This window comes from Trichoderma gamsii, assembly GCF_001481775.2.
Source record: "Trichoderma gamsii strain T6085 chromosome Unknown Scaffold_50.2, whole genome shotgun sequence".
NCBI classification, from domain to species: Eukaryota; Fungi; Ascomycota; class Sordariomycetes; order Hypocreales; family Hypocreaceae; genus Trichoderma; species Trichoderma gamsii.
In genome coordinates, this window is record NW_020171387.1 from 285 (window position 1) to 26148 (window position 25864).

Sequence of the window (25864 nt, forward strand, 5' to 3'; positions counted from 1 at the left end):
TATAAACTCATACTTCATTAGCCGAATTCGCTCACGGAAATTTCCAAAGAATGTGGCTTCGCACTTTGATTGGAGGAATGTGGTGCAGCGAGTGAATTGGTAGCTAACTCGCCAGCTTATACACTGCAAAAGAACTCAACGCTACCTAGATTTGGTCGGGCACCGTTTAGGCTGCAGCCTTATTTTCTATCTATATGTACCTATGTACTACGTGTATTTAGGAACACCCCGAATCATTCGTTTGTAGCTAATAATCTCGCCTACATGAGCTTAGTCATATGCTAGTCTTAACATATAATTGGATGTTTACATCCGACGCAATATACAAGTTCAAGGTACCTAGTAAGTGTAATGGCTTTTGGCTTTGGGCTGCAACTCAACTCTTACCTTAACATTATACATTTTCGCCTAACAACCCAATAATTTGCCCAAGCTATCGAAGAGATGGATGATTCTCATAACCTCTCGGGAAATATCATTGGAGACAATGCAGCAATTTTTCAGGGTAACTTCAATTACAACGCTGGTATGTGTTACTTGGGATTTATCATATTTTGGTATACACACAAGGCTAACCAGCATCTTTCACAGATTACTCAAGCCTAGAGACTTCTTTTCTCGAAAAGATCAGCCGAACAGATCCCTTCTATGATAAAAAACGAATCCTAGATCTCAAAGGCCCCTTGCTTTACGAATCCTTTAGCTGGATTCTAAAGCATGACGACTTTAGCAAGTGGACCAATAGTAAAGAGAGCGGTGTTTTCTGGATAAAGGGAGATCCTGGGAAAGGAAAGACAATGCTTCTTTGTGGCATCATCGACAATTTGGAGAACATTTCCGGAATCCACTTCAGTTATTTTTTCTGCCAGGCCACAGACTCCAGGATCAATACTGCCAAGGCAGTTGTTGGAGGCTTATTACGGTTTTTCATCGAGCGACGCAGACAGCTTCTTGGACAGGTCTGCGAAACGTTTAAAGACAAAATGGACCAACTTAGCGGACCCAACGCATGGGAGGTTCTGTGCGACATATTTGAGATGGTAACTCAGGAACCATCTCTTCCAGATCCTATTTGTATTATTGATGCACTTGATGAGTGTGAACACGACTGCATGTCACTTCTAAAACTAATCGTCAAGACGAGCCCTCGCGTCAAGTGGCTAATTTCGAGCCGAAATACCAAAGATATAGAGCGGAGATTGCAGTCAATTGACCCTTCTCGAAGACTAAGCCTTGAGCTAGGGGGAAACGCTGCTTATGTCTCCCACTCGGTTGACGCATATATCAACAGATCGATACACACTATTGAGGCACTGGAACATAACGAGGATCTTCGAGCTTACACAGCCAATATTCTGAAAAGCAAGGCAAATGGCACATATCTCTGGGTTTCCCTTGTGGTTGGGCAACTACAAAGCACAGACCAGCGGAACGTGAAGCATATACTAAACAAAATGCCAGAAGGTCTAGAAAACCTCTATAGCTTGATTATGCAACAATCTTACGAGAGACTGGGTCAAGAAGACAAAGAAGCATATCCCATAATACTTTCAACTATTGCCACAGCTAAGAGGCCCTTACTTCTTGAAGAGCTTTTCACCTTTGTGAAGTGTCAATGGAAGTATAGCGACAACATACACAGCATACGCGATATACAAGATATGGTCAAAGATTGTGGTGCATTTTTATCTATACGAGAAAATACCATTTACTTCATCCACCAATCAGCGAAAGATTTTATGATGCACACCGCCTTTGACTTTATATTTCCTTCAGGAATCAAGTTACAGCACTCAAGGATGTTTCAGGCGTCGCTGTATACTCTATCCGCTCTTTTAAGATACAATATTTATAATCTCAAGGCACCCGATACAGTTATAAAGGAATTATCTCCCCCATGCCCTGATCCCTTAGCACCCATAGCATATTGCTGTGTTTTCTGGGTCGAACATCTAGTTCACAGTTGTGAATCCAACAAATCAGAACTTGAAAAGTCAGAGTCTGAAGAGCTTTGCAAAAACAACGGAATCATTCACACGTTTCTCAAAGACAAATATCTTTGCTGGCTAGAAGCTTTAGCCCTGCTGCGCAAACTTACGCCGCAAGGGGTAGATGCTGTTTACAAAATCAAGAGACTAGTTGGCGATACGGCAGACCCGAAACAGAGAAGCGATACAAGCTGTCTCAAGGCATTTGCAGACGACGCGTACCGATTTCTTCTTCAATATAAAGACACTGTGAGCAAGTGGCCATTGCAGCTTTACTACTCATCCATGGTCTTTGACGACAAGAATAGTTTGATCTGCAAAACATTTCAGCAGACTATTCGTACCACATTTTCAGATGCTCCTACATTGATGAATAGACCTCAAAGGTGGCTGTCTCTGAAACAATGCATGGAGCCTGATAGCAATTATCATAACTCTTGGTCGCTGTATTTTTCCCCTGATTCTACTTTATTAGGATCTCTATCAGGGAAAATATACTCACCTCGATTTTCGCTTTGGAAAACAGATTCAGGAGCCTTAAAGCGAGTGATTGAGATAAATCCAGATAATCAATACGAGACCGAGTGTCCTGACGATGATCTGAACTTTTATGTCGCGTTTACGCCAGACTCACAGAACTTGGTTTCAGTATCTAGCACCGGTGTTGTGCAAGAATGGGCTATCGATAGCGGGTGTCGCATAAGGGTTTGCTTCTTACCACTTAAGACACGCATATACTCTTATGCGTATAAACAAGGCAGACAAGAGTGGAAATTCGACTTCCTTCAAGAACGGGTAGTTGCCTTGTCACAAAATGGGGATCTTGTAGCGTCAGCAAATCGCACATCGTCGAATGTAACAAGCTCAGTTAAAATCTGGTCAACAAAAACTGGCCACTGCTTATTGGAGATTGGGCAATTGGATAAAGCTGAAGTTAGTGGATTATGTCATATGCTATCAGTCTTTTCACTGGATTCTGCATTTTTAGCATTGATCGACGAATCGAGCATCAGGATCTACTGTACCCAAACTGGAAAGCAAGTTTACCGCCTGGACGAGAAGTTCCAAATGCATCTTGGCTGTAACGAAACCTACCTAATAGCCAAAGCTAAATTTTCGCCAAATTCTCAGATCTTGGTTCGTATGAATGACGAGGTTATTGATGTCTTTCGGATCGAAACATGTACAAAATTGGTGTACCATATATGTGATAGAGAACGCGATGAATACTTTTATGACTTTGATATCTCACCCGATTCAATGATCATTTCACTACTTTCCACTCTCCGTCTACGTATGTTGAGCACTGTAGAAGAGAAAAATCTACTACAAACTTCAACAAATGAAAGCCTTGTCACCTTTTCTCCTCATTGGTCAACTTCATCGTTTGTTCTCGCATCTCAGTCTCATTACGAAATTCGACTTTGGAGGGCCGATGTAAAGAATACATTCAGTCGTTTTGGCAATAGATCTTATGTGGTCTCATCGCCAAATTTAAAACTTTGCGCGGTAATGGATAGTGAAGAGCATAACGTCAAGATATGGAGTGTAGATAGCGGCAAGTGCATACTGGTTTTCGATGACCCTGCCTCAGATTTTGAACCAGTCTTCTCTCCCAATTCAAAGCTTCTAGCATGCGGCGATAGCAATACAGGCGATATTCGTGTCTGGCGCATCAATAATGGAAAAGGCATTCACACGTCCAAAGGCAACGGCGCTGCGTTGAGTGAGGCAGTCTTCTCGCCCGATTCGGAAATCGTTGCGTACATACATGGCGACACCAAAACACCAGGCGATGTCTGTGTCTGGCACATGAGTACTGGGAAGTTCAGTCGCCTACTTGTTCGCCGCACACGCATTAGTGCAGTATTTTCAGATGATTCAAAGCACCTTTTTCTACAAGACAAGCATAGGTCGTGTGTATGGGTCTACTGCATGGAGTCTGACCAGTGCGTGTATCAGTACACGTGCCAAGGTGAGTGGACGCCGCATCTTAACGATTCCATAATTTCTTCGCGTTCAAATTATGTTGCCTTGCAATTTAAACGGAGGTGTGAGGTGGAAGTTTTGGATTGGCACACGGATCAGTGCGCCTCTTCGTTTCATTATAACTCCTCTGATTCTAATCATGCAGGCAACCTTTCCTTTTCATCTGATTCATCCGTGATGGCGATCATCTACAGGGTACCAAAAGGATATGAAGCACAACTCTGGGAAGTTGCCACCGGTCTTTGCTTGGCTTGCATTGCAGTTAGGAACTATGGATGGTCTTACTGCTGGTACTATATATCATCACCTGATGCAGCCGAGGGTTGTATTAAGGCTTTTTGCGGAACTTTCGTCCGCGAAGAGTCTTCATGGGGGCATTATTACAAGACTCTGCAGCCGAGATACCACTTATATTATAAGGATGGAGCTCACTGGGCTTATATCGGCCAAGAAAAGGTGTCCGTGATTCCAGAAGAACTACGTTCGAGCGATGAATATTCTCATGAAATAGCATCTGGCTCCCTATTAGCGTATGTAAATAGCCTTTTACAAGTCACTATCGTTAAATTTCCTAGCGGAGAAATAGAAGAAGAGAAAGAGGCGGAGAGGGAGGAGGAAGAGTAGGTGGAGGGCTAAAAGGAGGAGGATCAACTACCTACTTCTACTACATCTAACTATTTTATTACTATTACCATTTTTTGGTTCATTTCACGACAGAAAATTGTTTCATGTAAACTAACTGGTTTATTGCGCTACGGCTGGAGCTTGTTAGACAATCATATTTCCCTTAATATAGCTCGGTATAATGAAATCGTATAGGTAACTACAACTAATAGGTACATAGGGTAGTACCCCTTGGTAGGTAAAACTTATGCCATCTTTCTTTTAGGGAGAAGTTATCCAGCGCCCCAATTTCATTATCTAACGGCCCAACTATAGCTCAATGAGGCAGCAAGTCACATGTCCGAATCTCATAACTGCCAAACACGCCAAAAAATAGCAGCAGCAGCAGATGTAACAGCAGTAGCAGATGTAGCAGCAGTAGCAGATGTAGCAGCAGTAGCAGATGTAGTAGCAGTACAGATATAGCAGATGCAGCACTTAATGGTAGCCTACATGCACGTATAGATGCTGGCTGAAGTACTGGATAACAGAACTGGGATGTTGAATAACTTTTCCCTTCTTTTATGTCCTGAAAGTTTCTTATATAGGAAAAACTATGTATAACCTATCTGCCCTTGCACAACTACAATTCCGTGCAATGTGCTACCGTCTTAGGCGTACCTTAGAAGTGGTGCCCCGCTAGGCCCGCATACAGTACACGCATGTGGAACATGGTCAGTTGCAGCCAAGCTTTACCCCATTAAACCTTGAGCAATACAGCTATTACTTTCTCTACATAACCGCAAGCAGCTTCTACAAAATCATTATTAAGTTATCTATAAGATGCCTCCTAGACAACCTCTCAAAGGCTTCTTAGCTGCCGCCCGATCTGCCTTGACGGCGCCCCCAGCTCAGAGATCAGGGCCTCTAACCTTCGTTATTGGGAATGAGTCCGCAGGTATCGACAGCACACCCTTCCTTCGTTTTAGATAAACGGCCAGCTAATCATTTCAAAGATCTCGATTCTCTCTGCTCAGCTGTAGTTTTGGCCTATCTCCGCTCCAACTCATCGCCGCACGCCCTACACATCCCCCTCTCAAACATCCCCAGGTCTGACCTCATCCTGCGAACAGAGATGACGGCCGTCTTAGAGCGCTCTGGACTCTCCCCCGCAGACATTCTCACGCTGTCAGAGCTGCCTGATCTCAAACCCGAAGACACGCGGTGGTTTCTCGTGGACCACAACGCCTTGACAGGCAAGCTGCAGAAATTTCAATCCCGAGTAATTGGCTGCATTGACCACCACGCCGATGAAGGGGTGACCAGCCCTGATGTCAAGCCTCGTCTCATCGAGCCTTGCGGAAGTTGCATGAGCCTCATCATTAACGAATCTCGCGCTGCGTGGGATGCGTTACCCTCTTTGGAGACTGAAGACGCCACCGTGGCTGAGGATGATAATCTTGCGAAGCTCGCTCTTGCGCCTATTCTCATAGACACACTTGACCTGAAGGAGGAGCACAAAGTAAAGCCAAAGGATATCAGTGCAGTGGAATATCTCCATACAAAAATCCAGTCTCGCCAATTCAGTCAAACCAATTTCTTCCAGGAAATCACAACCGTAAAGGAAGACATCGCACAACTCAGCTTCTACGACATTTTCCGCAAAGACTACAAAGAGTGGGAAGAATCAGGCCTCAAGCTAGGCATCAGCTGCGTCGTCCAGGATTTCGACTACTTGATTGAAAAGGCCGAGAGTCCCAGCATCTTCATCGACGAACTGGCCGCGTGGGCGAAAGAAAGGGAACTCGACGTGGCAAGCGTCATGACCACGGCAAATCCAGGCGGGGAATTCCAGCGTCATCTTCTGGTTTGGGGAATGACGGATAAAGGAGTAGCAGCTGCAAATAATTTTCCGGCTATTGCAAAGGGACTGCAGCTAGAACCATGGAAAGATGGATTATTGGATGGTGATGATGGTAAGAGAAAGGCGTGGAGACAGAAGGATTTGTCGGCGAGCAGGAAACAGGTCGCGCCATTGCTCCGTGATGCATTGAAGAGCGTTGATGAAGCGTCTCAGCCACAGCTATAGAGCACGTAGAATAGAAAGTCTTGTTTTCTTCCTATGCCTAAATATACGTATAAACCGTGTGTCAAATTTTAGTATATACAAGTGATTCTATAGTACATGTATAAAACGTGAAAACTCAATGGGAGCCCTAAATATCGCACAGCTATGAATCCCTTTAGAGTATTTTTATTGTTACATTATCCCATTCCCTTTTATAGTCCCAGTCTTGATGCTCATAAACGATACATATCCTCTAAATCAACATGCATAAGTCATCCTAATGGTCGTTAGATGGCACCCCTCCAGACATTTTGCGTAGTGCCTCCGCTCTATGCGCTCGGGCCTGCTCTCCAGCGTGATGGTGTCGCAGATTTTCAACTTCTCTCAAGACACGCAGAAATTCTCGATGCATCAACTGCCGTTGGCCCAAAACATCCAGTGAGTCTTGCGGTGGAGGATGATACAGCAAACTCTCGGCGCCCGGGTCCGCGACTAGTATGCATGCTTTCAATGACATGTAAAGTGACCCAACCGGCCAGATTTTCGGTTCTTCTTTGAGCATCTCAGGATACACCCAGCGCAGAGCATCGGTGCATAGCTTTCTATCGCCAGTGGACGCCAAGACACGATAAGCAAACTCATAGAGTTCGGGCGATCGAGGTGTTTGGAATCGAGATGGTATGCGGAAAGCGTTCCAGAATCTGTCCCAGTCGAGTTGATGCGCATACGCCGTCATGAGCCGCAAAACTTGCTCATTACTCAAGATATTTCCTTTTCTGTTGGATAGAAGATATTCGATATTTGTGAGCGCGCGTTGTAGTTCTTCACCGTATGACGGAGAAGTGACGATGCTCTCAATGAGCGTAATCAACCACTCTTGAGAGAGGACGGAAATTCCACGCTCTTCAGCTACCAGATTGAGCTGATCTACAAGAGCTAGCCGCTCTGGCGCTGTTTCTCCCCCAGCCGCCGGGGCATGAAATACTGCGGAGATGAGACTTTGAATAGTTTCTCGGCTTACAGGAGTTCCAGCAACCTGGAAGTCGTGTATGTGCCGTCGCAGCGTATTCAGATCAAAGGAAGGGGTGTCCGGCTGATCTTCTGTTACTAGAGTTTCAGAATCAATTGCAGTCGCCTGAGACTCACTACGCTGAGTACGAGCTTGAAGGCGTCGCGCCATGGTTGAAAACTGCCGTTGTTGCTGAGAAGCTAATTTCAGCTTCTGCCACTGGTGGGCGGCAGGGTTGTCGGGCAATTGGATCCTTGAAGAAACCAAAGCCTCAATTTCTGAGGGGTCTGATGACGTCTTTCCTTTCACTCTCTGCATTTCCTCGAGATTCCGCTTCAATATGCCCCTCCACAGCGTTTCCAAGTCAAGTTCGTTCCGCCTCGACTCCGTCATACATTGAACGACAACGGTTGTTCCCGTCAACGGAGCGCCAAACCCTGAAAACCGTCCACTTTCGTCAAAATTTGAAGACTCTTGTACTCCGTGGTCATGCGCCGCAAAATTGACACATACCCATCCCGTTGAGATGCCATTGTCGGCGCCAGGCAAGATTGTAGTGTTGGTGCCGAGCATCTTTGCCTTTTTTCTCAGTCGACGGAGCTTCGTCTTCAGTTCTCCTGGTCCAATCAAGCCGTCTGCTCGAGCGCCCACTTGGTGGTTCCGTCGAAGCCATCGTACAAAACGGCCTGCAGAAACGTGCAGATGTCTTTCACTTCGCGCAGTCCCAAAAATCATGATGAGGTTAGGGCCAAGCGCAGCAGGTGGATCGAGATCGCGGAGATCCAGCATTGTCAAGTCATCCAATCCCATATCTTCGTATATGTATTTGATCATCGGCTCGAGAAGGTGAGGAGCGCCTTCGGGCACTTTTGGCAGCGATGCAATGTGCTGGAGCGGAGCATGTTTGGGCGGATCAATGTCCAGAAACCACGGATTTTCAGGGTCGTCATCATCGAAAGCGTCGTCTTCGATTTCCTCCTCGATTATCTGTTGCTCGACATCTGGCCTCGCTTGTGCGTCTTTTCCTTTTTGCGCAGCGGTGCCAAACTGCTGGCTCGGCGGAAAAGTTCGCAGTATTGCGCCGGGCACTGGTCTCATCCCACGTGCCGCCGATTGTCCAATGGCCGGCAGTGGCCTAGACGAAACAGCCCTCAGGATGGCATTTCGACAGCCGCAGCACCCCAGCGCCGCAGTCACCGGGCGAGTAATCATCTCTGCTCCTAAAGCCCGCTGAAGACGAGGATGATGCTGCACGAATGAAATTTCCGGATACGGCAGCGCTTGGCTCTACAGAAAAGCTCCCGCGGTGGCGTTGGTGGGGCTGCCACTCAAAAGCGCCATCTCCACGTGACAATCTAGCCAATTCAGCCAATCATATGCGGCGGACAATGTGAGCGAGAAAATCTTTTTGGCAGCTTCGGTGGGTGGCGCACTATGAAACTTCTTATCGTGCAAACTCGATACTGGAGGAACATTTTGTTCCTAGCCAGCCCGTTTTCTCTCTGTTTTCTTTACATGCTGGGGGTTGCTTGTTTCTGCTCCAGTTGCCCTTTTGCTTGTGTATATCTCGACCGTCTTCACTGGCGGTGCGATTGATATCCCTGCATATCAAAATGCTGCCGAGGCACGCGGGCCGTAGTGCCTCAATACATCATGCCACTGCCTTAAGATCGCTTCGAACCTCCTCAAGGCTCCCGGCTCTTCAGGCCTGTATATCAACTCTCAGCCCGCGAGGAGATACGGCAAAGCACTTGCGACCATGGCGTCGAGGGTTGGACCTTGGCTTCGGCTCTCACGAGCGAACCCTCGCCACAGCTGTTGACGACTTCAAGCTGGAGGGAATGCCATATAACAACATCCCAAACCCATCAATACCATCTTTCCAAGCGCCACCACCCCCATTCGAGCTTCGACCCTTCAACCCATCCTCTCCTCTGACAATTCCTGAGCCTGGCCCTCCAAAGCCAGCCTCCAAGATGAACAAATATGGCATCCCGGGAGAGCCAGAGGACATGTTCATGGTGTTTGATGCATGCATCAAAGTGGGGAAGCTGGAAAGAGCTGCCCTAGTTTTGAAGCGTCTCAGCTCCCTGGGTTCGATATCGGACGAAGAGCAAATCATACTCAACAACAAGTATCTGAGAGCATCCCTCAGTCAGATGCGAACGAATCCCGACCGAAGCCAAGCTGAGCAGCTCCATAAATGGTACGAGCTTCAGATTCGAAGCAAAAACTTGCCACACACGGCCGAAACAATTGCCTGCATGCTAAAGGCTTCCCTACTCTCCGAACGAGGCACCAGATTAGACCGCCTCGTGAAACGATATATGGGCATGGCTCCAGACGAAGCGGGACTGCGAGTCCTCAGCATGGACGAAATCTTAAGCGATCAGGATCTTGCAGTCATCACTGAAATCTGCCCAACGTACAACTTTGCGGCAGATGAAGGAGGCTTGGAAGATATGACTCTCATGTCCGAGAACCTTCAAGAGGCAGAAGCTTCACCTGCTCTTGCTACCGACCTAAGCCAATCTACAGATTCAACAGCAGCCCCGGAGCTAATTCCAACACCACAACGAGGCGAGGGACTGAACACACTAAAAAGGGGCCTAGGACTCTTATTGGGACTACAAGACGTTGAAATTTCGAAGCTTCCTCATTCTGACCAAATGGATATTCAACTTCAGCTAGAAAGAGATTCAATTAGCTCAGCTATTGAGAAATGGCGGCTTGACAACAAGACTCTGCAGAAGCGGGGTGTTAGCACAGCTTTGGCGCCATCTACAAAAGAAGGTTCCATGTCACAGAACATGGCGTCGTGGATGAGCGTCATGGAAACCCGCATTGCACAAGAGTTGAGACTGATTGAACAATCCGAGGCAAAGACGTCAAAATCGGATTGGGATCTAACAAGGTGCATTTATGGTCCGTTTATCCAACAGGGCGACCCAGCGCGTCTGGCAGCCGTAACAATTCTCTCTGTCATCAACATTGGAACTGTTCTAGGTGTCGAGAAGGGTATTCCCATCAGCCGGTTGATTACCCACATTGCGAAAGCTGTTCAGGAAGATACCGAGATGTATCAGAAAGAACTGGCTGAGAGAAAAGCTAGACGGCAGCGCAAACTCAAGTTCGTCGGAGATAAATCCAAAGACAAGGCGGAAGCCAGCGAAGACGCCAAGACGCCCTTACTTGATACAGCGGAACAGGAACGTACCCTTGAGGAAAATAGCAAGAACCCTTGGACTCTGCAGATCAAGGCTCAGGTCGGCTCGATTTTGCTACAAATGCTGATAGAGTCAGCCAAGATCAATGTTGTGGCGGAGGGCTCGACATCCAAAGAGCTGATCAGCCAATACCAACCTGCTTTCAGCCACCAGACAATGCTCCGAAAAGGCAAAAAGGTTGGAGCTTTGTTTTTCAACAATCACTTGATTGAACAGCTTAAGCGAGAACCTGTCGGCGACTTCATTGCCAAACATCTACCCATGGTGGTTGAACCTAAACCTTGGTCCACCTTCACTGAAGGCGGATTTCTGGATTGCAAGACTAGCTTTGTCCGTGTTAAACCAGGCGATGTCGAGCAAAAGCTGTACAGTACCGCAGCGATCAAACGCGGAGATATGGAGCAAGTATTCAAGGGTCTAGATGTGCTGGGTAAAACAGCATGGGTGATTAACAAGGATACTCTGAATGTTATGATGGAGGCCTGGAACAGTGGCGAGGAAATCGCAAACATACCACCTCTGCATCCGCACTTTGACGTTCCCCCGGAACCAGATTCTTCAGCGGACCCTCTAGCACGAAAGTCTTGGATTCGAGCCGTCAAAGCGATTGAAAACGAGCGATCCGGTTTGCATTCTCAGCGCTGTTTTATGAATCTACAGTTGGAAATTGCACGTGCATTCCGCAACCAGACGATATACTTCCCACACAATGTCGACTACCGAGGACGAGCATATCCAATGCCAACATACCTTAATCATATGGGTGCCGATCATGCGCGATCCATTCTCAAATTCGCCAAGGGCAAAGAACTGGGCGCAAGAGGCTTGCGGTGGCTGAAGATCCATCTCGCCAACGTCTATGGCCTGGATAAAGCTAGCTTCGACGAGCGCGAGGCCTTTGCGAACGATAACGTGGCTAGTATCATCGACTCGGCGACTAATCCCCTGAAAGGCAGCCGATGGTGGCTCAAGGGAGAAGACCCGTGGCAATGTCTTTCTGCGTGCTTCGAACTGAAGGCTGCGCTCGAACTCCCTGATCCAACAAAATTTGTCTCGAATCTTCCGGTTCACCAAGATGGTACATGCAATGGACTTCAGCACTATGCGGCTCTCGGCGGCGACACATGGGGAGCGAAGCAGGTTAACTTGGAGCCTGGAGAGAGGCCCGCCGATGTTTATTCAGCCGTGGCCAATCTAGTGAAGGAAGCGATCGCCAAAGACTTGGAGGCAGAGAACCCATTTGCCAAAGCGCTAGACGGAAAGATCACTCGCAAAGTTGTCAAGCAGACCGTGATGACAAACGTCTACGGCGTTACATTCTCAGGAGCAAAGAAGCAAATCTGCAAGCAAATTGACGCTTTGTATCCTAACCTAGGAAAAGAGTGCGGCATTCCCAATTTACTACTGTCGACGTATATCGCCAAACAGGTCTTTCAAGCTCTTGCGACCATGTTCCGTGGTGCTCACAACATTCAATACTGGCTTGGAGAGATTGGAGGACGTGTGTGCCGCGCCCTGACTCCAGCCCAGCTACAGCAAATCGTGGATTCATACGGCGAGGGAGAGGGAAGCGCCCCTCGCTCCACCAGATCCAAGGCAAAGCCGTCTTCCGGGAAAAAGGTCGAGTTCGATGACCTTGTTCAGCAGTTCCGGTCCTCGGTCGTTTGGACAACACCCCTCAAAATGCCTGTCGTCCAACCTTATCGAAAGACTACAGCACGAGAAATCAAGACATGTCTTCAGGCTGTCATTTACCCTATGAGCGACCAGACGGATCCCGTTAATAGGCGGAAGCAGCTTCAAGGCTTCCCCCCTAACTTCATCCACTCGCTGGATGCTAGTCACATGTTATTGTCAGCACTGGAATGCGACGATCGTGGACTCGACTTTGCCGCCGTGCACGATTCCTTCTGGACACATGCCGGAGACATCGACGTTATGAATGAGGTCTTGCGCGAGGCCTTCATCCGAATTCACGAAGAGGATGTGGTAGGCCGATTGGGCGCTGAGTTCGAAGCTCGCCACCAAGGATCAATCTACCTTGCAAAGATTGACCCCGATACCCCGGTGGCTAAGAAGATCAAAGAACTACGCAAAAAGAGCAATCTTTCTCCAAAGGAAGAGCTTCTTCTCGAACATAAGCGTAACCAGCTGAAGCTTTCTGGCAATCCCTGGGACCTTGAGGCTGCTCAGCAAATCGTCACCCCTGCTTCGATATATGAAGACATGATGGCCGCTGAGGTCGACATGGATATCCACGAAGATGCCAAAGACATTGGCTTGGGCGCCATTTCGGAAGACGAGGCTAACAACGTTGTCGATGAAGACATGGAGGCTCAATCTGAAACGTCTTCTGAAGTGCTAGAGCTAACTAAGCGACTCATGGATGACATGAAAACATCGTTCTTTGAGGCTCACATTGCGAAACCGAAGGCCTCTGCTCGCAAGCAGAAGAAGATGCCCCTTCCCGTTTGGCTGCCGCTGACTATCCCGAATGTTCCCGAGAAGGGTGACTTCGATGTTAAGCGTTTGAGAGAAAGCAAGTACTTCTTCTCATAAAGGCGCCTGTGTTACTGAGTATCTCTACTATTTTTGGTCAGCGACAATGTATAATGAAATGAGGGTGTTATGGGAATAAAAAAGTGAAAACGCGGAGGAAAGGGCAAAGGAGGGAGTGGCGTTGACATTGTGTGCATCTATACGGAGTTCATTTCTTTTTTAACTTGAAGGCTGGAGTTTGTTTTGAAAGATAGAGGGGTGGGCATTTTTAAGCGACATTGTATACAAGATATTTGTATAATAGGATTCATGAAGGGGACAGATAAATGCATCACGAGAGTGGCTCGCGGATGCATTATACCTAAGTACATAAAACATCCCATCACCATGGCCCAGCCATGAAAGAAACATTATAAAAACAGAAAACAAAACAAATCGAATAAATCAACATATTACTACCACTCGCTGCAATGGACTCGATTCATGTACAGTAATTCATGTATTGTTTATCGTATCAACTTCATCTACATAAATCTATTTACCGAACAACAGCACCCGTCAAAGTCTTGACTGTGCAGACACCACCACTCTCCGTAACCAGCTTACCAACCTCCTTCTTGCCCAGCTGCTCAACGACACTAGCGTCAAAAGCAACCTCAAGACCGTCAGTAGTAGTGAATCCAGGCTGGAACATCTCCCAAATCTTCTTCTTGGGGTTCAAAACACCCTCAGGCTCGCCCTTCCATCCCTCAAAGTAGACTCGCTCACCGGCCTTGGAGCCCTCAGGAGGAGTGACAAGCTCAACGGGACCCTTGTGGTCGTCAACCTCGCCCTCCTTGAGCTTGGGCGATGCGGCGAGGACCATGGCGCAGGACTTGATGCCGCGCATCTTGACGGGCTTGAGGTTGGCCACGACAACGACTTTGCGGCCCTGCATCTCCTCGAGGGGGACGAGGCCGTTGAGGCCAGAGCAAACGGTTCGGCAGATCTGGCCCTCGTACTCGGTGGTGTCCTCGCCGGCGGGGTCGCCCATGGCAATGGTGGAGACGAAGAGAGAGTCGGCGTCGGGGTGGTTGATGGCCTTGAGAATGTGGCCGACACGAAGGTCAATCAGACTGGGGGACAGAGGAGCGGCGGCAGCGGGAGCCTTTTGGGGCTTGGGAGCCTTCTCCTTCTTCTCCTTCTTGGGCTTGTCGCCGCCAGCACCGCCGGCCACAGCAGTCTTTGCCTCGCCAACGACCTCCTTAGCTTTGTCCACGACCTCCTTTGCCGCTTTCTTGGTGCGGTCGGCGATAGTGGCCTCGCTGCCTCCGGTGCCGGCAGCAGCAGCGGCCTTCTCCTTCTTGAGGCGCTCCTTTTCGGCTTTGGCATCAACAGGAGGCTTGACATACAAGACCTCATCCTGGTTAACCGCGACCTTTTGCTCGTCCTTTAGCTCCAGGCCGAAGACGGCAGCGTTCTGGACGAAATCAACATGGCGCACAATGTTGGGGTATCCCTTCTCGCCAGTGCGCTCCTCGGGCGTCCACTTGGAGACAATAGGAGCGAGGGTCTCGTAGATGGCGACGTCGGCCTTGCTGGGCTTGCTGCCGAGCAGGGTGGTGCGGCTGGACAGGTGGCCATTGAGCGTCTCGAGGATCTCGGACTTGTTGTCGGCGGACTTGAGGCGCTCGGAGGTGGTGAGCCACTGCTGGATCTCGGCCTCCTCGGTGGGAGTGTATTTCTGGGAGCTGAGGGCGGACATTCTTGCGGCGAAGGAGCTGAAGCTGAAGCGAGAAGTCGGGATGCTGGTGTGCTGGAATGAGGGGATGCTCTGAAAGGAGCGGAGGGCGCGACGCAGAAACAGCTTTGCGTTTCGGGGTGAGACGAAGCCGTGCGGTTGTGCGGGCTTCTTTTGTCTTGCTTTTATATGTTGAGTGGAGTTGAGTTGAGAGTTGTCGAACAATTTTGAGTCACTACGCAAAATATGCCCGCGACTAGCGCTTAATTCTTACTTGCTGCAGGCAAAGCTGCAAGTAATGGCATGGATATTTGTTCTACAGTGATTACTACTACCTTCTTTGAACTGCCTACATTGATAACAATCTGACAGATGCCCAATCAGAGCCCAATCATTCAAAGTCATCCTTGAATAATCCCGAAAACCTCCACTGCATGCTTACAGGTAGGATCCTGCTCTCTTTTTCTCCTTCTATAGCGGGGTCGGTGATGGTGGGATGGAGGGGCAGAGCTTCGTTTTGATTCTGCTGTGGCGCATGCTCTGCTGTGGCGCCTCACCAGCCTCAGTCGAGCTGAACGCGAAATTGTTAAGAACAGGCAGACCAGAGCAGATGCACTTAACGCGCAACGGCACGTGATCCCGCTACTCTTTCGCGTTTTCTCTACGTCACGGTCGCTGCCGCCCTTCACGAATCGCCCATCTTTTTGAGATCGATCTGAGGGAACGGTGAGTGAATCGAGCATCGGGATTGCGGTGCGATTGGTCACTTTCTTTTCATCCAGTATATGCTTGCACACCTCAATTTTGGATCACGTTTTGTTCCTGCATAAGCGCACATCTCAATCTCTTTTTCCTTCCTCTTTAGTTTTTTTTGAAGTATCGTTGACGCGTGCTTCTCTGGTGTGAGGCTTTCTTGCCCGTGAATTCTTGGCTACTCGGCTACATCGGACAGAATTTGGCCTTGGACACTGGACGATTTTGCTGTCTGCAATACTATCAACTCTTTTCCTTTTTGTCAATGAAAATATAAGAAACATCTTCTGTGTCATTATTCGCCATGGCCAATACCTCAGCGTCGGAAGTCGAGTCCGTCATGTCAAACTCAAGGGCGCCCACCACCGCGCCGAGCTCGCCGCCTGCAGATCCCTTCGATGACCAGAACGATGTTGGGCTCGTCGATGAAGACATCATCAAAGAAGAGGCGAGAGCACGGTCTTCAAACAATGCAATGGAAGAGAAGCGCCGTGCTGCCCTAACCAAGCAGCGAAAGAAGAAGAAGGCCGAGACAAAGTCTGAACGAGAGGCCAAGGCACGAGAGCTTGACGAGTTATTGCAAAAGAGCGCTGCCTTTAGCGACATTCTCACCAACAAGACGCAAGTTTTGGGTCGGGTTGGAAGCAGCTTAGACGGGAAGAAGCTGGGTGAGCATAACTTGCAGATGGCCGCACAGCCCAAATGCATGGTCGGTGGTACAATGAGAGAGTACCAGCTAGAGGGTCTCACATGGATGTATGAGATCTGTTCTCAAGGCATGAGTGGAATCTTGGCTGATGAAATGGGTCTGGGTGAGTGGCACATCCCTTCCATCTCCTCATTAATACGTGAACCCTTTCTGACCCTATGTAGGAAAAACTATTCAGACAATCGCCTTGATTGCGCTTTTGCGCGAACAAGAAGACTACTTGGGCCCCCATTTGATCGTGGCGCCTCTGAGCACGCTGTCAAATTGGATCGACGAATTCCACAAGTGGGTGCCCTCAATACCAATCATCATGTACCACGGGAACAAGGCCCAGCGAGAGGACATCTTTCAGAAGAAGATCATGAGCCATCTCAAGTCTGGCCGGCCTACTTCCAAATTCCCCGTCGTATGCACATCATACGAAATGGTCATAAACGACCATCATAACCTGTCACGGATTAACTGGGAATTTATCATCATTGTAAGCGCTTCCTTCTCGCTCTCCTCCAACTCTACGATTAGCGGCTAATCATTTGGAACAGGACGAAGGTCATCGTATGAAAAACTCAGACGCCAAATTATTTCAGCATCTCCGTCAGTTCTCATCAGCTACTCGTCTCCTAATCACCGGCACACCTTTACAGAACAATCTCAAGGAACTGTGGTCATTGCTGCATTTTTTGCTGCCAAACATCTTCACAAACTGGGAAGCTTTCGAATCATGGTTCGACTTTTCGGAACTAGAAGATGAACAAGGAACGCAGCAGTTCATTGAGGATCAAATGAAGCAGGATTTGGTCAAGAAAATCCATCTCATTCTGCAGCCACTTCTATTGCGACGAATCAAGCAAGATGTCGCCGCCTATTTGCCCAAGAAAAGAGAATATGTCTTGTTTGCTCCCATGACCAAAGAGCAGACAGATTTGTACAATGTGCTTTCCAACAAAAACATTGATACTAGGTCATATCTGGAGGATAAAGCGGTAGAGATGATCAAGAGCAAGGCTACCTCTCAAGCATCGACTCAAGCATCGACTCGCGCCTCGTCAAGAACAAGATCCACGATCAAGAAGAGTGGTGGTAATGATAAGCAAATTTCGCTGCCCGTTCGAGAGAGCCCTAGGAAGAAACTTCAAGATCGGCCAGCGTCTCCCGCATCCAATGCTTTCAGTCTTATGATGGGCAAACGAGGGCCGGGACGGCCTCCTAAGAATGCCAAACCCAGCCCCGTTTCAACTCCATCATCGAAGCGGAAGAGTCCCCCAACTTCCATCAAATCGGAAACTAAAAGTGCCAAGTCCAGTCGACAGTCGACGCCGCTAAGCGTACGGAGCCGTCGACAAACTAACCGAACATACAAAGAAGCCGATTCTGACGAAGAAAAGATGTCGGACGATGAATTTGAAGCCAAGCTGGCCAATGAGGTGGCCAAAGAGGAGGAAGACGACAACTCCACAGAGTCTTTGTCTCCTGAGGACGAGGAACTAGCTCAAAGCTTGGAATTGGCCAGTATGTTTCCTCTTTCATTCATATGATTGTATGGATGCTAACCAACTAATAGAGAAGCAAATCTCCCGGAAGAAATTGGGAAATCCTCTGGCCCAGATGCGGCTTGTTTGCAATAGTCCACACAATTTCTACAATCCATGGGCTGTGGCCACAAACACTCCCGTTGATGAGACAATTGTCACAGCATCAGGGAAAATGCTTCTTCTCGACAGACTTCTTAACCATCTCTTCGAGAATGGTCACAAAGTGCTTATTTTCTCGCAATTTACGACGCAGCTTGACATTTTGGAAGATTATTGTGCAGAGTTGCGAGGCTGGAAGGTATGCCGTATTGATGGCAGCATTGCTCAAGCTGATAGACGCGAGAGCATCCGATTGTTCAACACCGACCCAGAATACAAGATTTTCTTGCTATCCACTCGAGCGGGCGGCCAGGGTATAAACCTCGCATCGGCAGACACTGTCATTCTTTTCGACAGTGATTTCAACCCTCAGCAGGATCTGCAAGCCCAAGATCGAGCCCATCGCATCGGTCAAACACGACCAGTCATTGTCTACCGCCTTGCCACAAAGGGAACCGTCGAAGAATCGCTATTGCTCTCTGCGGATGCTAAGCGACGATTGGAAAAACTCGTTATCCGCAAAGGTGGATTTAAGACAATGGGCCAAAAGCTCAACGAGAAAGAGGAAGATTTGGATCCTGAAACATTGCGAGCTTTGCTATTGAAGGATGGCCAAGTCTACGAGGCGTCTGGCGGAGACGGAATCCTAAGTGATCAGGATCTAAAGACAATCTGTGACAGGAGCGACGAGGCCTTTGAGAAGGCAGCCAGAGGCGATGGCGATGCCAACGCTGATGCGTTTAGAGTTGTGGAGACGGGTGCAGACTCTATCAAGATGACGAGAAAAAGCTGAAGTGATTGATCTTGCTAAATGGACTCTTGATGGCTTTGAGTGAGCGAATGATTTATTAGGTTATGAATAAGATAGAGTAGGACTAATTATATAATAACTTGCTTAGACCATGGCTATTATATGACAATTTGCATTGCATAAATTGACCACCATCACGTTCTGTGACGAATCTTGCTAATGAATGGCCATCCTGTTCCTAAAAGCTGCGATATGCGTTTTTCACTTATCACAAGAAGCGATATCGTCAAGGGTAGGTAAAAGCATTAATTCGTAAAGCATTTAGTCAACAGTCATGTATGAACACAGATAGACATGGAATAAAAGTAGCTGCATTTCAAGCTCAAGCAAAGATTAAATGGGAAATCGCCAACAAGCAACCATGGGATTGATCCAACAGCAATAATAGGTATATCGAACATCAAACCAAACTCTTCATGAAACTCATAATCACAATCCAAAGACGCTCGCTTCTCCAAACAAGTAAAGAATCTTAAAACAAGAAAAATTCCCTACGCCCAACGGAATGCAAAAAAGCAGTTTCCACCCCTGCTTATTCGAAAGTCTTTAATTCAGCTCCGTCACATACCCAATCTGTCTCCTAGGGTCACCCGGTGCCGTCGGCGCATCCCCCAATCTCCTCGCCAGCTTGTCCTGACTCTCAACTAGTCTCCTCTGCGCTTCCAGTCTTCTCTGGATGCGCGACTCAGACGCCACATCAATGCGCTCCAGCTCTTCCCTCTCGCCGATGCGCATCTCGATGAGCGCGCGCGCATTACCCGCGCGCTCCGAGTTGAGCTTATTCTCCCACTCGAGCGCCTTGCGCTGTCTCGCCTCTTCAGCCTCGAGGTCGGATGCGGCGAGGGCTCGTGAGCTTGCAAGCGTAGCTTCCGTTACGGCTCGCTGTTCAACGAGGCGGCGCTTGAAGGCGTCATTTGCGAGGCTCTCTTCAAGCTGTGCCTTGGCTCGGACGGAAGAAAGGTCTTCAGATTGCAGCCTCCTGCGGCGTGCGTCCTCCATCTCTGCTCTCTGGCTCTGTATCTGTTGATCCACGGAGGCGATTTCTCGCTTCCTAGCCATTGCCATGGCAAAGTCCTGTGATTCTTCAACTAGCCGCTCCGAGCGAGCTTTTCGAATGCGTTCTCGAACCTCCATGTCTTCTGGCAGCCCGACTGCTCCTTCAGGCTGTGCGCCTTCCTTGGCATAGTATACATCTGTTGCGCGGCTGGCACGAAGAACTGAGAGGAGCTCATCGTGGGCATCGTGTGACGACATAAACTTGGTAACATACGTCGTGGGTGAATATACAAATGTTTCATCTGCATACTGGTTGGACGGCTTGTTGATGTGTTTCCACATACCACTCTTCAATAGCGCGCGAGTCGTGGCCACCGGATCTGTCGAGTCAAAGCAAAGATATAGTATAGATTTGCCATCGAGTTTGATAGATAAATCGGACCCAGCATCCACCAGAAAAGTCATTACTTTCTGCATCCTTCGTTCTCGTTCTGATGTCATGTCTCCAGCATCAGCCCCATGTAAACAAACCTCTCCAAGAGCGCTGCGGCCGTCGTGAAGCGGGCTGGGAAAATCAGGGTCATGACCTGCTTCCATTAGAACTTTGACCGCTGGGAGGTTGAGGTCTCTAGCGGCATTATGCAGCGACCCGTCATCCTTTGACGGGTCTGCGGCAAGGAGACTGGACATCATTTGAATAGCAACTTCACCACTCAGGTGTGTAACCATTGCCATTGGGGTTCTCCCAAGAAAGTCCATGGCATCGACGTCGGCCCCCTCAAGTAGAAGTGTCTTTACAATGTCCGGGCGACGCTCTCGCACAGCGAGCATCAGGGGCGTTGTCCCTGAGACCTTGGTTCCAATATTCACTTTGGCTGCAGTGAATGTCAGCGTTATTCAACTACTGTTAATAAATAGTATCGTTGTTCACTTACCTCCGCGTTCCACCAAAATTTGAATCAGAGCAGTACTGACTTTCTTTTGCGGCTGTGCAATGGCCCATGTAAGAAGTGTCATCTCTTCTTCCTCTTCAATTTCTGGATGAAGCTTATAGAGCATAGATTGATCATAGTAGTATCCTGCATCCAACAACGTCGTCAAAATGGTTGAAGAGCGAGGATATTGCGAAATGGCTCTCCCCAGCACCGGCATATGGCCAGCACGTGTAGCCATCACATCGACACGGACATCTCCTTCGTGATAATCCGCAAACATTTGGAAAAGTTCCAAAACAAAGTCCTGGGTAAGTTCAGTATCAAATATACAGTGAAAAGCAAACGTGAGAGTTTCCGTGGATGGGTGGCAAGCAAGAAGTCTATGAGTCCAGTCGATGTTTGCTTGAGAGGCAGCCAATCTCAGCGGCTCTCCCTGCTGATAATTAACATCGGGATCATGAGCAGTGAGGATGTTGAAGAACTGATTAGTAAGTTCTGGATTGTCAGAGCTCTTCATGACTTGAACAAGCGCTTCACTCAAAGCGTCACCCGTGGCCCCTTTATCAAGAAGCATGTTTACCGTCTCTAATCCAGATTGTGTAAACCAAGCGTCGAATTTTTCAGCCTTGAAGGAATTGCTAAAGGCCATGTCAATATCATGCTGAGGAATATCAATTTCCAACAAGAGGGAGAGTGACGACGAAAGGGCTTTTTCCGCGGCGTCGACCAAAGTCTTGCATCCGTTGGCTAAAGGAGAAGCGCCATAGTCTAATAAGAGCTTCACTAGCCTATCCTCAGAGTTTTCTTCATTGACTGCATCATTCAGTGTAATATGTAGATCCTCGGCAACAGGAAGACCCGCTTTCATCAGGTCTTCAATTATGAGATATCGTGTGTCGCGGTTAAGGCTCCAGCACGCTTTGAGCGCCCGGATAAGTGTAGGAGGAGATGCTTTCTTCTGCAAAGGTCATACGTTCAGCCAAAGTCAAAATATCAAGGCATGAAGAAGGGGGGAGGGCTGTATTACCTGACTGTCACCTTTGCCCCACAGCCCAAGAAGAAGCTCCAAGTTCTTGATAAAAGCACTTCTTGTTGCCGCTACGACAGCCTCGCCGTTGGCAAAATTTGGGTCCGCTCCAGCAACTAGCAGCACCCTTAACATGGCTTGTCCATCTTCCCCGTATCTTGCTGCTGATTCTAGCTGCGCATCAACGAGTTCGCCTCTGAACCCTTTGCCGAGAATCTGCTCGAATATCATGGCTCGTTTATTCAAGTCCCCAACCTCAGTAGCTGCTTGGAAACCTTCTTGTAGAGTCGTATTATTCACATTCATGTCTGTTCCCAATAGGACTTTCAAAACTTCGACAGATCCTCCGCGACATGCTTCTATAACCGCTTGGCCGTTGTTCTGCGACATACTCGCGCCATGAGACATGAGAATATCGCCAAGCTTGACATCACCCTCACGAGCAGCAACAAGAAGGGCATTCGAAGCCGCAGTAGGTGATATCTCATAGGCTAGAAGACGCTGGCACAAGGTATTCCTGTTGGGGCGATTTTTTATTTCCATTGCGCGAGTTAAAGCCAAGCTTCTGTTGTCCATTGAGTGATTGGCAGCTGTGAGCAAAATATCCGTCACATCTACGGACTCTTTTGATATAGCAAGAGACAAAGCTTCGCCATCTGCAGTATCGGCTCTGCTTGCCAAGGTTCGTATCAAGCCAAAATCCGAGGGATAAGTCTTGATTGCATGTATCAATGCTCGGTTTACTTCCTGTGGGGAGACTCCAGCCTCAACCAATCTTTTCGCCAACGTCAACCTATTCATCGCATCTTGCAGTCTCAGCGCGTGAGGCAGCGCATAGCCCAGAGAAACTTGGTTCAAGCGGCACTGAGGGCCAAATAAAAGATCGACGATATGGATTTTGCCTCCCATAACCGCATGGCACAGAGAGGCTGCTTTATACGCATTCGGGTCGGCCCCTGCCTCTAGCAATATCTCCAGAGTGGTGAGTGGCGCTTGTTGCCGGCCCGTATCTCGCGCAAGAAACTGTACTTCCTGAGCAAGGATGCCGTTTAATTCTTCTTTACCTTCGGATTTTGGCAGCAGCACTCGTAACTTGGAAGTTTTCCCTTCAGATGGCGGAATTGAAGCAAGACATTGTAGTGCTTTAGTAATCGTGTTGCCCGCTGGCTTCCCCAGATTAATCACGAACTCCAAAACCTTGGGATCAGGATTCTGAGTGGCCTTGGTCGTTATTGCGCCATCAAAAGCGTTCACATCCGCATTGCCTTGTTGAAGCAACAGCTGGAGAAGCGACATATCAACAGGCTTCGCACTCAAGGTTTCCAGCAGGGAAGTTGCAATTTCAACGACGCCAGAAGCAGCGCCCGCTTGAAACAACAACGTCATCATGTCAAACCTCGCTCTATGGTCGTCGACTCGCATAACGTCGTGTGTCCTTGCTGCTGCTGTCTGTGGAGACGCCTTTTTCAACAACAGCACTAGAAGATTCACATCTTTTTGTGCAATGAGAGAGGATAGCCCAGCCCCCTTGTTGAAATTTACATCGGCATCGTGTTGTAGGAGCAGATTGATGAGTGCCCCATCTCTCTTCGATCTATCTTCGCCGATAGCATCCTGAAGCGCAGCATGTAAGCTTGCTGCCGGCAATGACCTTTTGAGAAAGATTTCAGCGATATGGTATCGATCTGCACCGGACAGTCTCATTGTAAGTGGAAAGGCGGTTGCCAGCGTGTTGGCCGAAGCACGTGCAGCCAAGAGTTTCCGTGTCAGCTCAATGTTTGACTGGATAATAGCAGCACAAACCGCTCGTCCATTTTGATAATCAACAGACGCTACGGCGTGGCGTCCACCGTTCATAGGCTTGGCACCGTCTGTTTGTGCCGTGGTGAAATAAGGATTGAGAAGCAGCTCGGTTGAGTTTGCATCGCCAGCCTCAACCGCGTCTATAAGAGCCTGATTAAGAGCATCGCCGTTGGCGCCCTTTTTAAGCAAAAGACACAGCAGCATATAGCGAACTTCAGCTGCAGCCTGCTTTGGGATCGCCGAGACGCAGCTCGATGCAGCGGGAGGGCTGAGCGCTGTTTTATCATGCAGAAGTGAATTCACCAGATCCAGCTGCCCGCGAGCAATAGCACCTTTGAGCATTGAAGCATCGTTAGACTCAATAGAGGCGCCATACATGGCCAGCATGTTGGCCATGTCGTAAAACTGGGTTTCACAGGACAGCTCGAGAGCTCGGGATAAGAATTCTCCTCCAGCCCCGGCGCAAAGTAACAGTTCTGCGAACTCTAACTTTGTGTCCGGATTCATTGATGGATGTTCGAAGGCAGCTTGGAAAGCATTATCTACTCCTGGTCGCTGTGGTGGCTGGTTTCCCATGATGATGGCCACCGCGATATCCCTGCGTCCCAAATCAACAGCCTGCCTCAACGCCTCAGCCTGCTTATGATTTCCATCCGCTATCGAGCGGCTAAGATATAGGACGCTTTGCAAGTTACCAGCCCGCGCGGCGTCAATCATAGCGTCTGATATCAAGGCTGCTGGAGGTCGACCCTCTGACTGAAGCACAAGACTGACAATACCAGACAGACCAGGAATTGAACACGCTTGGCGAAAAGCAACCTGTGCATCGGTCAATCGTGATGCATTGGCGCCGTATCTCAGCAGATTCTCAACAATCTGCGTGTTGCCACTGCGAATGGCAACGGGAAGCGACGCATCGAGGGCCAGAGAGTCGGCATGAGGAAGCAAAACCCTCACCATGTCCATCAAATTCCTCTCCACCGCAGACCGTAGCAGCTGGGATCGACCATCGAAGCCGTCCAAGCTCCTCCTCCTGCTCAGAATGCCGCCCTTCTGCTGCTGCGAGCCCGTCAAGTCGACGCCGACCGAGGTCAGCTTCAGAATCAGAGCCTCAGCCACGCCCGGGGAGCCAGAGTTGGCAATCCACTGCGCCAAGACATCGAGAACATCCTTTGCATCCCAGCCTTTACCCTTTTTCAGATTGCTTGAGGAGAATGCTCGGCTTAGGCCGCTCTTGGGGCGCGTCTTGGCTGAGTCGGCGGCCTGGCGCTGGACGAGACCCTCGGCGACTTCATCATCTGCGGCTGTCCGAAACGAGGGCGGCTGCATCGGCCGCGACAACGGCGGAGGAACTGGAGGCAGAACGACGCCCCATTGCTGCGACAAGTGAACGATTCTGCGCTGGCGCTCATTGGGAGTGAACGAGGACATGTTGATGCTAGGCCTGTGGCGCTGGCATCCGGCGGTTTGCTGGTGTCTCGGCCAAGGAATGCGCTAAACGCAAGACCGGTAGAGCTCAATGGAGCAGGCTGCAGCTAGACATAAGCATGAGAATAGTCCTGAGGAGGGATGCTGTAAGAATTCTAGGACCAGAAAGAGAAGCAGAGAACAAAGCCCAGCGGCAAGATCACTCAAAGGGGACGGATTGATGTTTTTGTCTTCTCGCTTGAGGCAGCCTGCTGGAAATCGCCTCAGCTCTTCTGTGGGGGCGGGCGCTTGCCGCTACCAGCAGCTGCTTGAAAGAGGCAGCTTGGGCGGGTATCTGCATAGCCGTCCCCCGGCACTGTATTTTTAGCGTCTCTGGCGGAGTTTATCTCGCACCTTCATTGCCCGGTTGGGTAGTTGTGGCATCATATAGACAGTGTCAATAAGGGAGTTTTAAACAGTACATGTATCCGACGAATTGAGCACCATGATGGCCTCGAATGGTAGAAAAAATATCTATTGTCCAGGTAGTAAAGCACGCCTAAATTAGACATACAACCTCCGATCTATACGTGTACAGAGCAATCTTTGATACCTCTGGATCAGAGAAAAGGCAGTATCACATCAATTCTATTTCGTGATGCTTTAGGGAAAAGACAGGGCCTCTCTCC

General features: G+C 48.8%; 7 protein-coding genes across 7 annotated transcripts; 4 read left to right on the forward strand and 3 right to left on the reverse strand.

The window, feature by feature from the left end:
• Positions 1-444: 444 nt before the first annotated feature.
• TGAM01_v209678 (hypothetical protein) lies at positions 445-1470 on the forward strand (the record flags this gene model as incomplete). Its single annotated transcript, XM_024550617.1, has 3 exons — positions 445-526; positions 592-1400; positions 1462-1470. The coding sequence occupies 3 exons, from the start codon at positions 445-447 to the stop codon at positions 1468-1470; spliced, it is 900 nt and encodes a 299-aa protein (XP_024404627.1).
• A 3953-nt stretch (positions 1471-5423) lies between these two features.
• On the forward strand, positions 5424-6669 carry TGAM01_v209679 (hypothetical protein; the record flags this gene model as incomplete). Its single annotated transcript, XM_018807690.1, has 2 exons — positions 5424-5538; positions 5597-6669. The coding sequence occupies 2 exons, from the start codon at positions 5424-5426 to the stop codon at positions 6667-6669; spliced, it is 1188 nt and encodes a 395-aa protein (XP_018659175.1).
• Positions 6670-6925: 256 nt separating this feature from the next.
• TGAM01_v209680 (hypothetical protein) lies at positions 6926-8869 on the reverse strand (the record flags this gene model as incomplete). The annotated part of the gene is made up of 1 exon (XM_018807689.2): positions 6926-8869. One exon carries the CDS (start codon positions 8867-8869, stop codon positions 6926-6928), a length of 1944 nt encoding a protein of 647 aa, XP_018659174.2.
• A 401-nt stretch (positions 8870-9270) lies between these two features.
• TGAM01_v209681 (DNA-directed RNA polymerase, mitochondrial) lies at positions 9271-13443 on the forward strand (the record flags this gene model as incomplete). The annotated part of the gene is made up of 1 exon (XM_018807688.2): positions 9271-13443. The coding sequence occupies one exon, from the start codon at positions 9271-9273 to the stop codon at positions 13441-13443; it is 4173 nt and encodes a 1390-aa protein (XP_018659173.1).
• Positions 13444-13921: 478 nt separating this feature from the next.
• TGAM01_v209682 (methionyl-tRNA synthetase) lies at positions 13922-15127 on the reverse strand (the record flags this gene model as incomplete). The annotated part of the gene is made up of 1 exon (XM_018807687.1): positions 13922-15127. One exon carries the CDS (start codon positions 15125-15127, stop codon positions 13922-13924), a length of 1206 nt encoding a protein of 401 aa, XP_018659172.1.
• Positions 15128-16160: 1033 nt separating this feature from the next.
• TGAM01_v209683 (hypothetical protein) lies at positions 16161-18989 on the forward strand (the record flags this gene model as incomplete). The annotated part of the gene is made up of 5 exons (XM_024550618.1): positions 16161-16668; positions 16730-17046; positions 17108-18074; positions 18127-18395; positions 18747-18989. 5 exons carry the CDS (start codon positions 16161-16163, stop codon positions 18987-18989), a joined length of 2304 nt encoding a protein of 767 aa, XP_024404628.1.
• Positions 18990-19553: 564 nt separating this feature from the next.
• Positions 19554-25199, reverse strand: TGAM01_v209684 (hypothetical protein; the record flags this gene model as incomplete). The annotated part of the gene is made up of 3 exons (XM_018807685.1): positions 19554-20878; positions 20939-21896; positions 21966-25199. 3 exons carry the CDS (start codon positions 25197-25199, stop codon positions 19554-19556), a joined length of 5517 nt encoding a protein of 1838 aa, XP_018659170.1.
• Between the last annotated feature and the right edge of the window lie 665 nt (positions 25200-25864).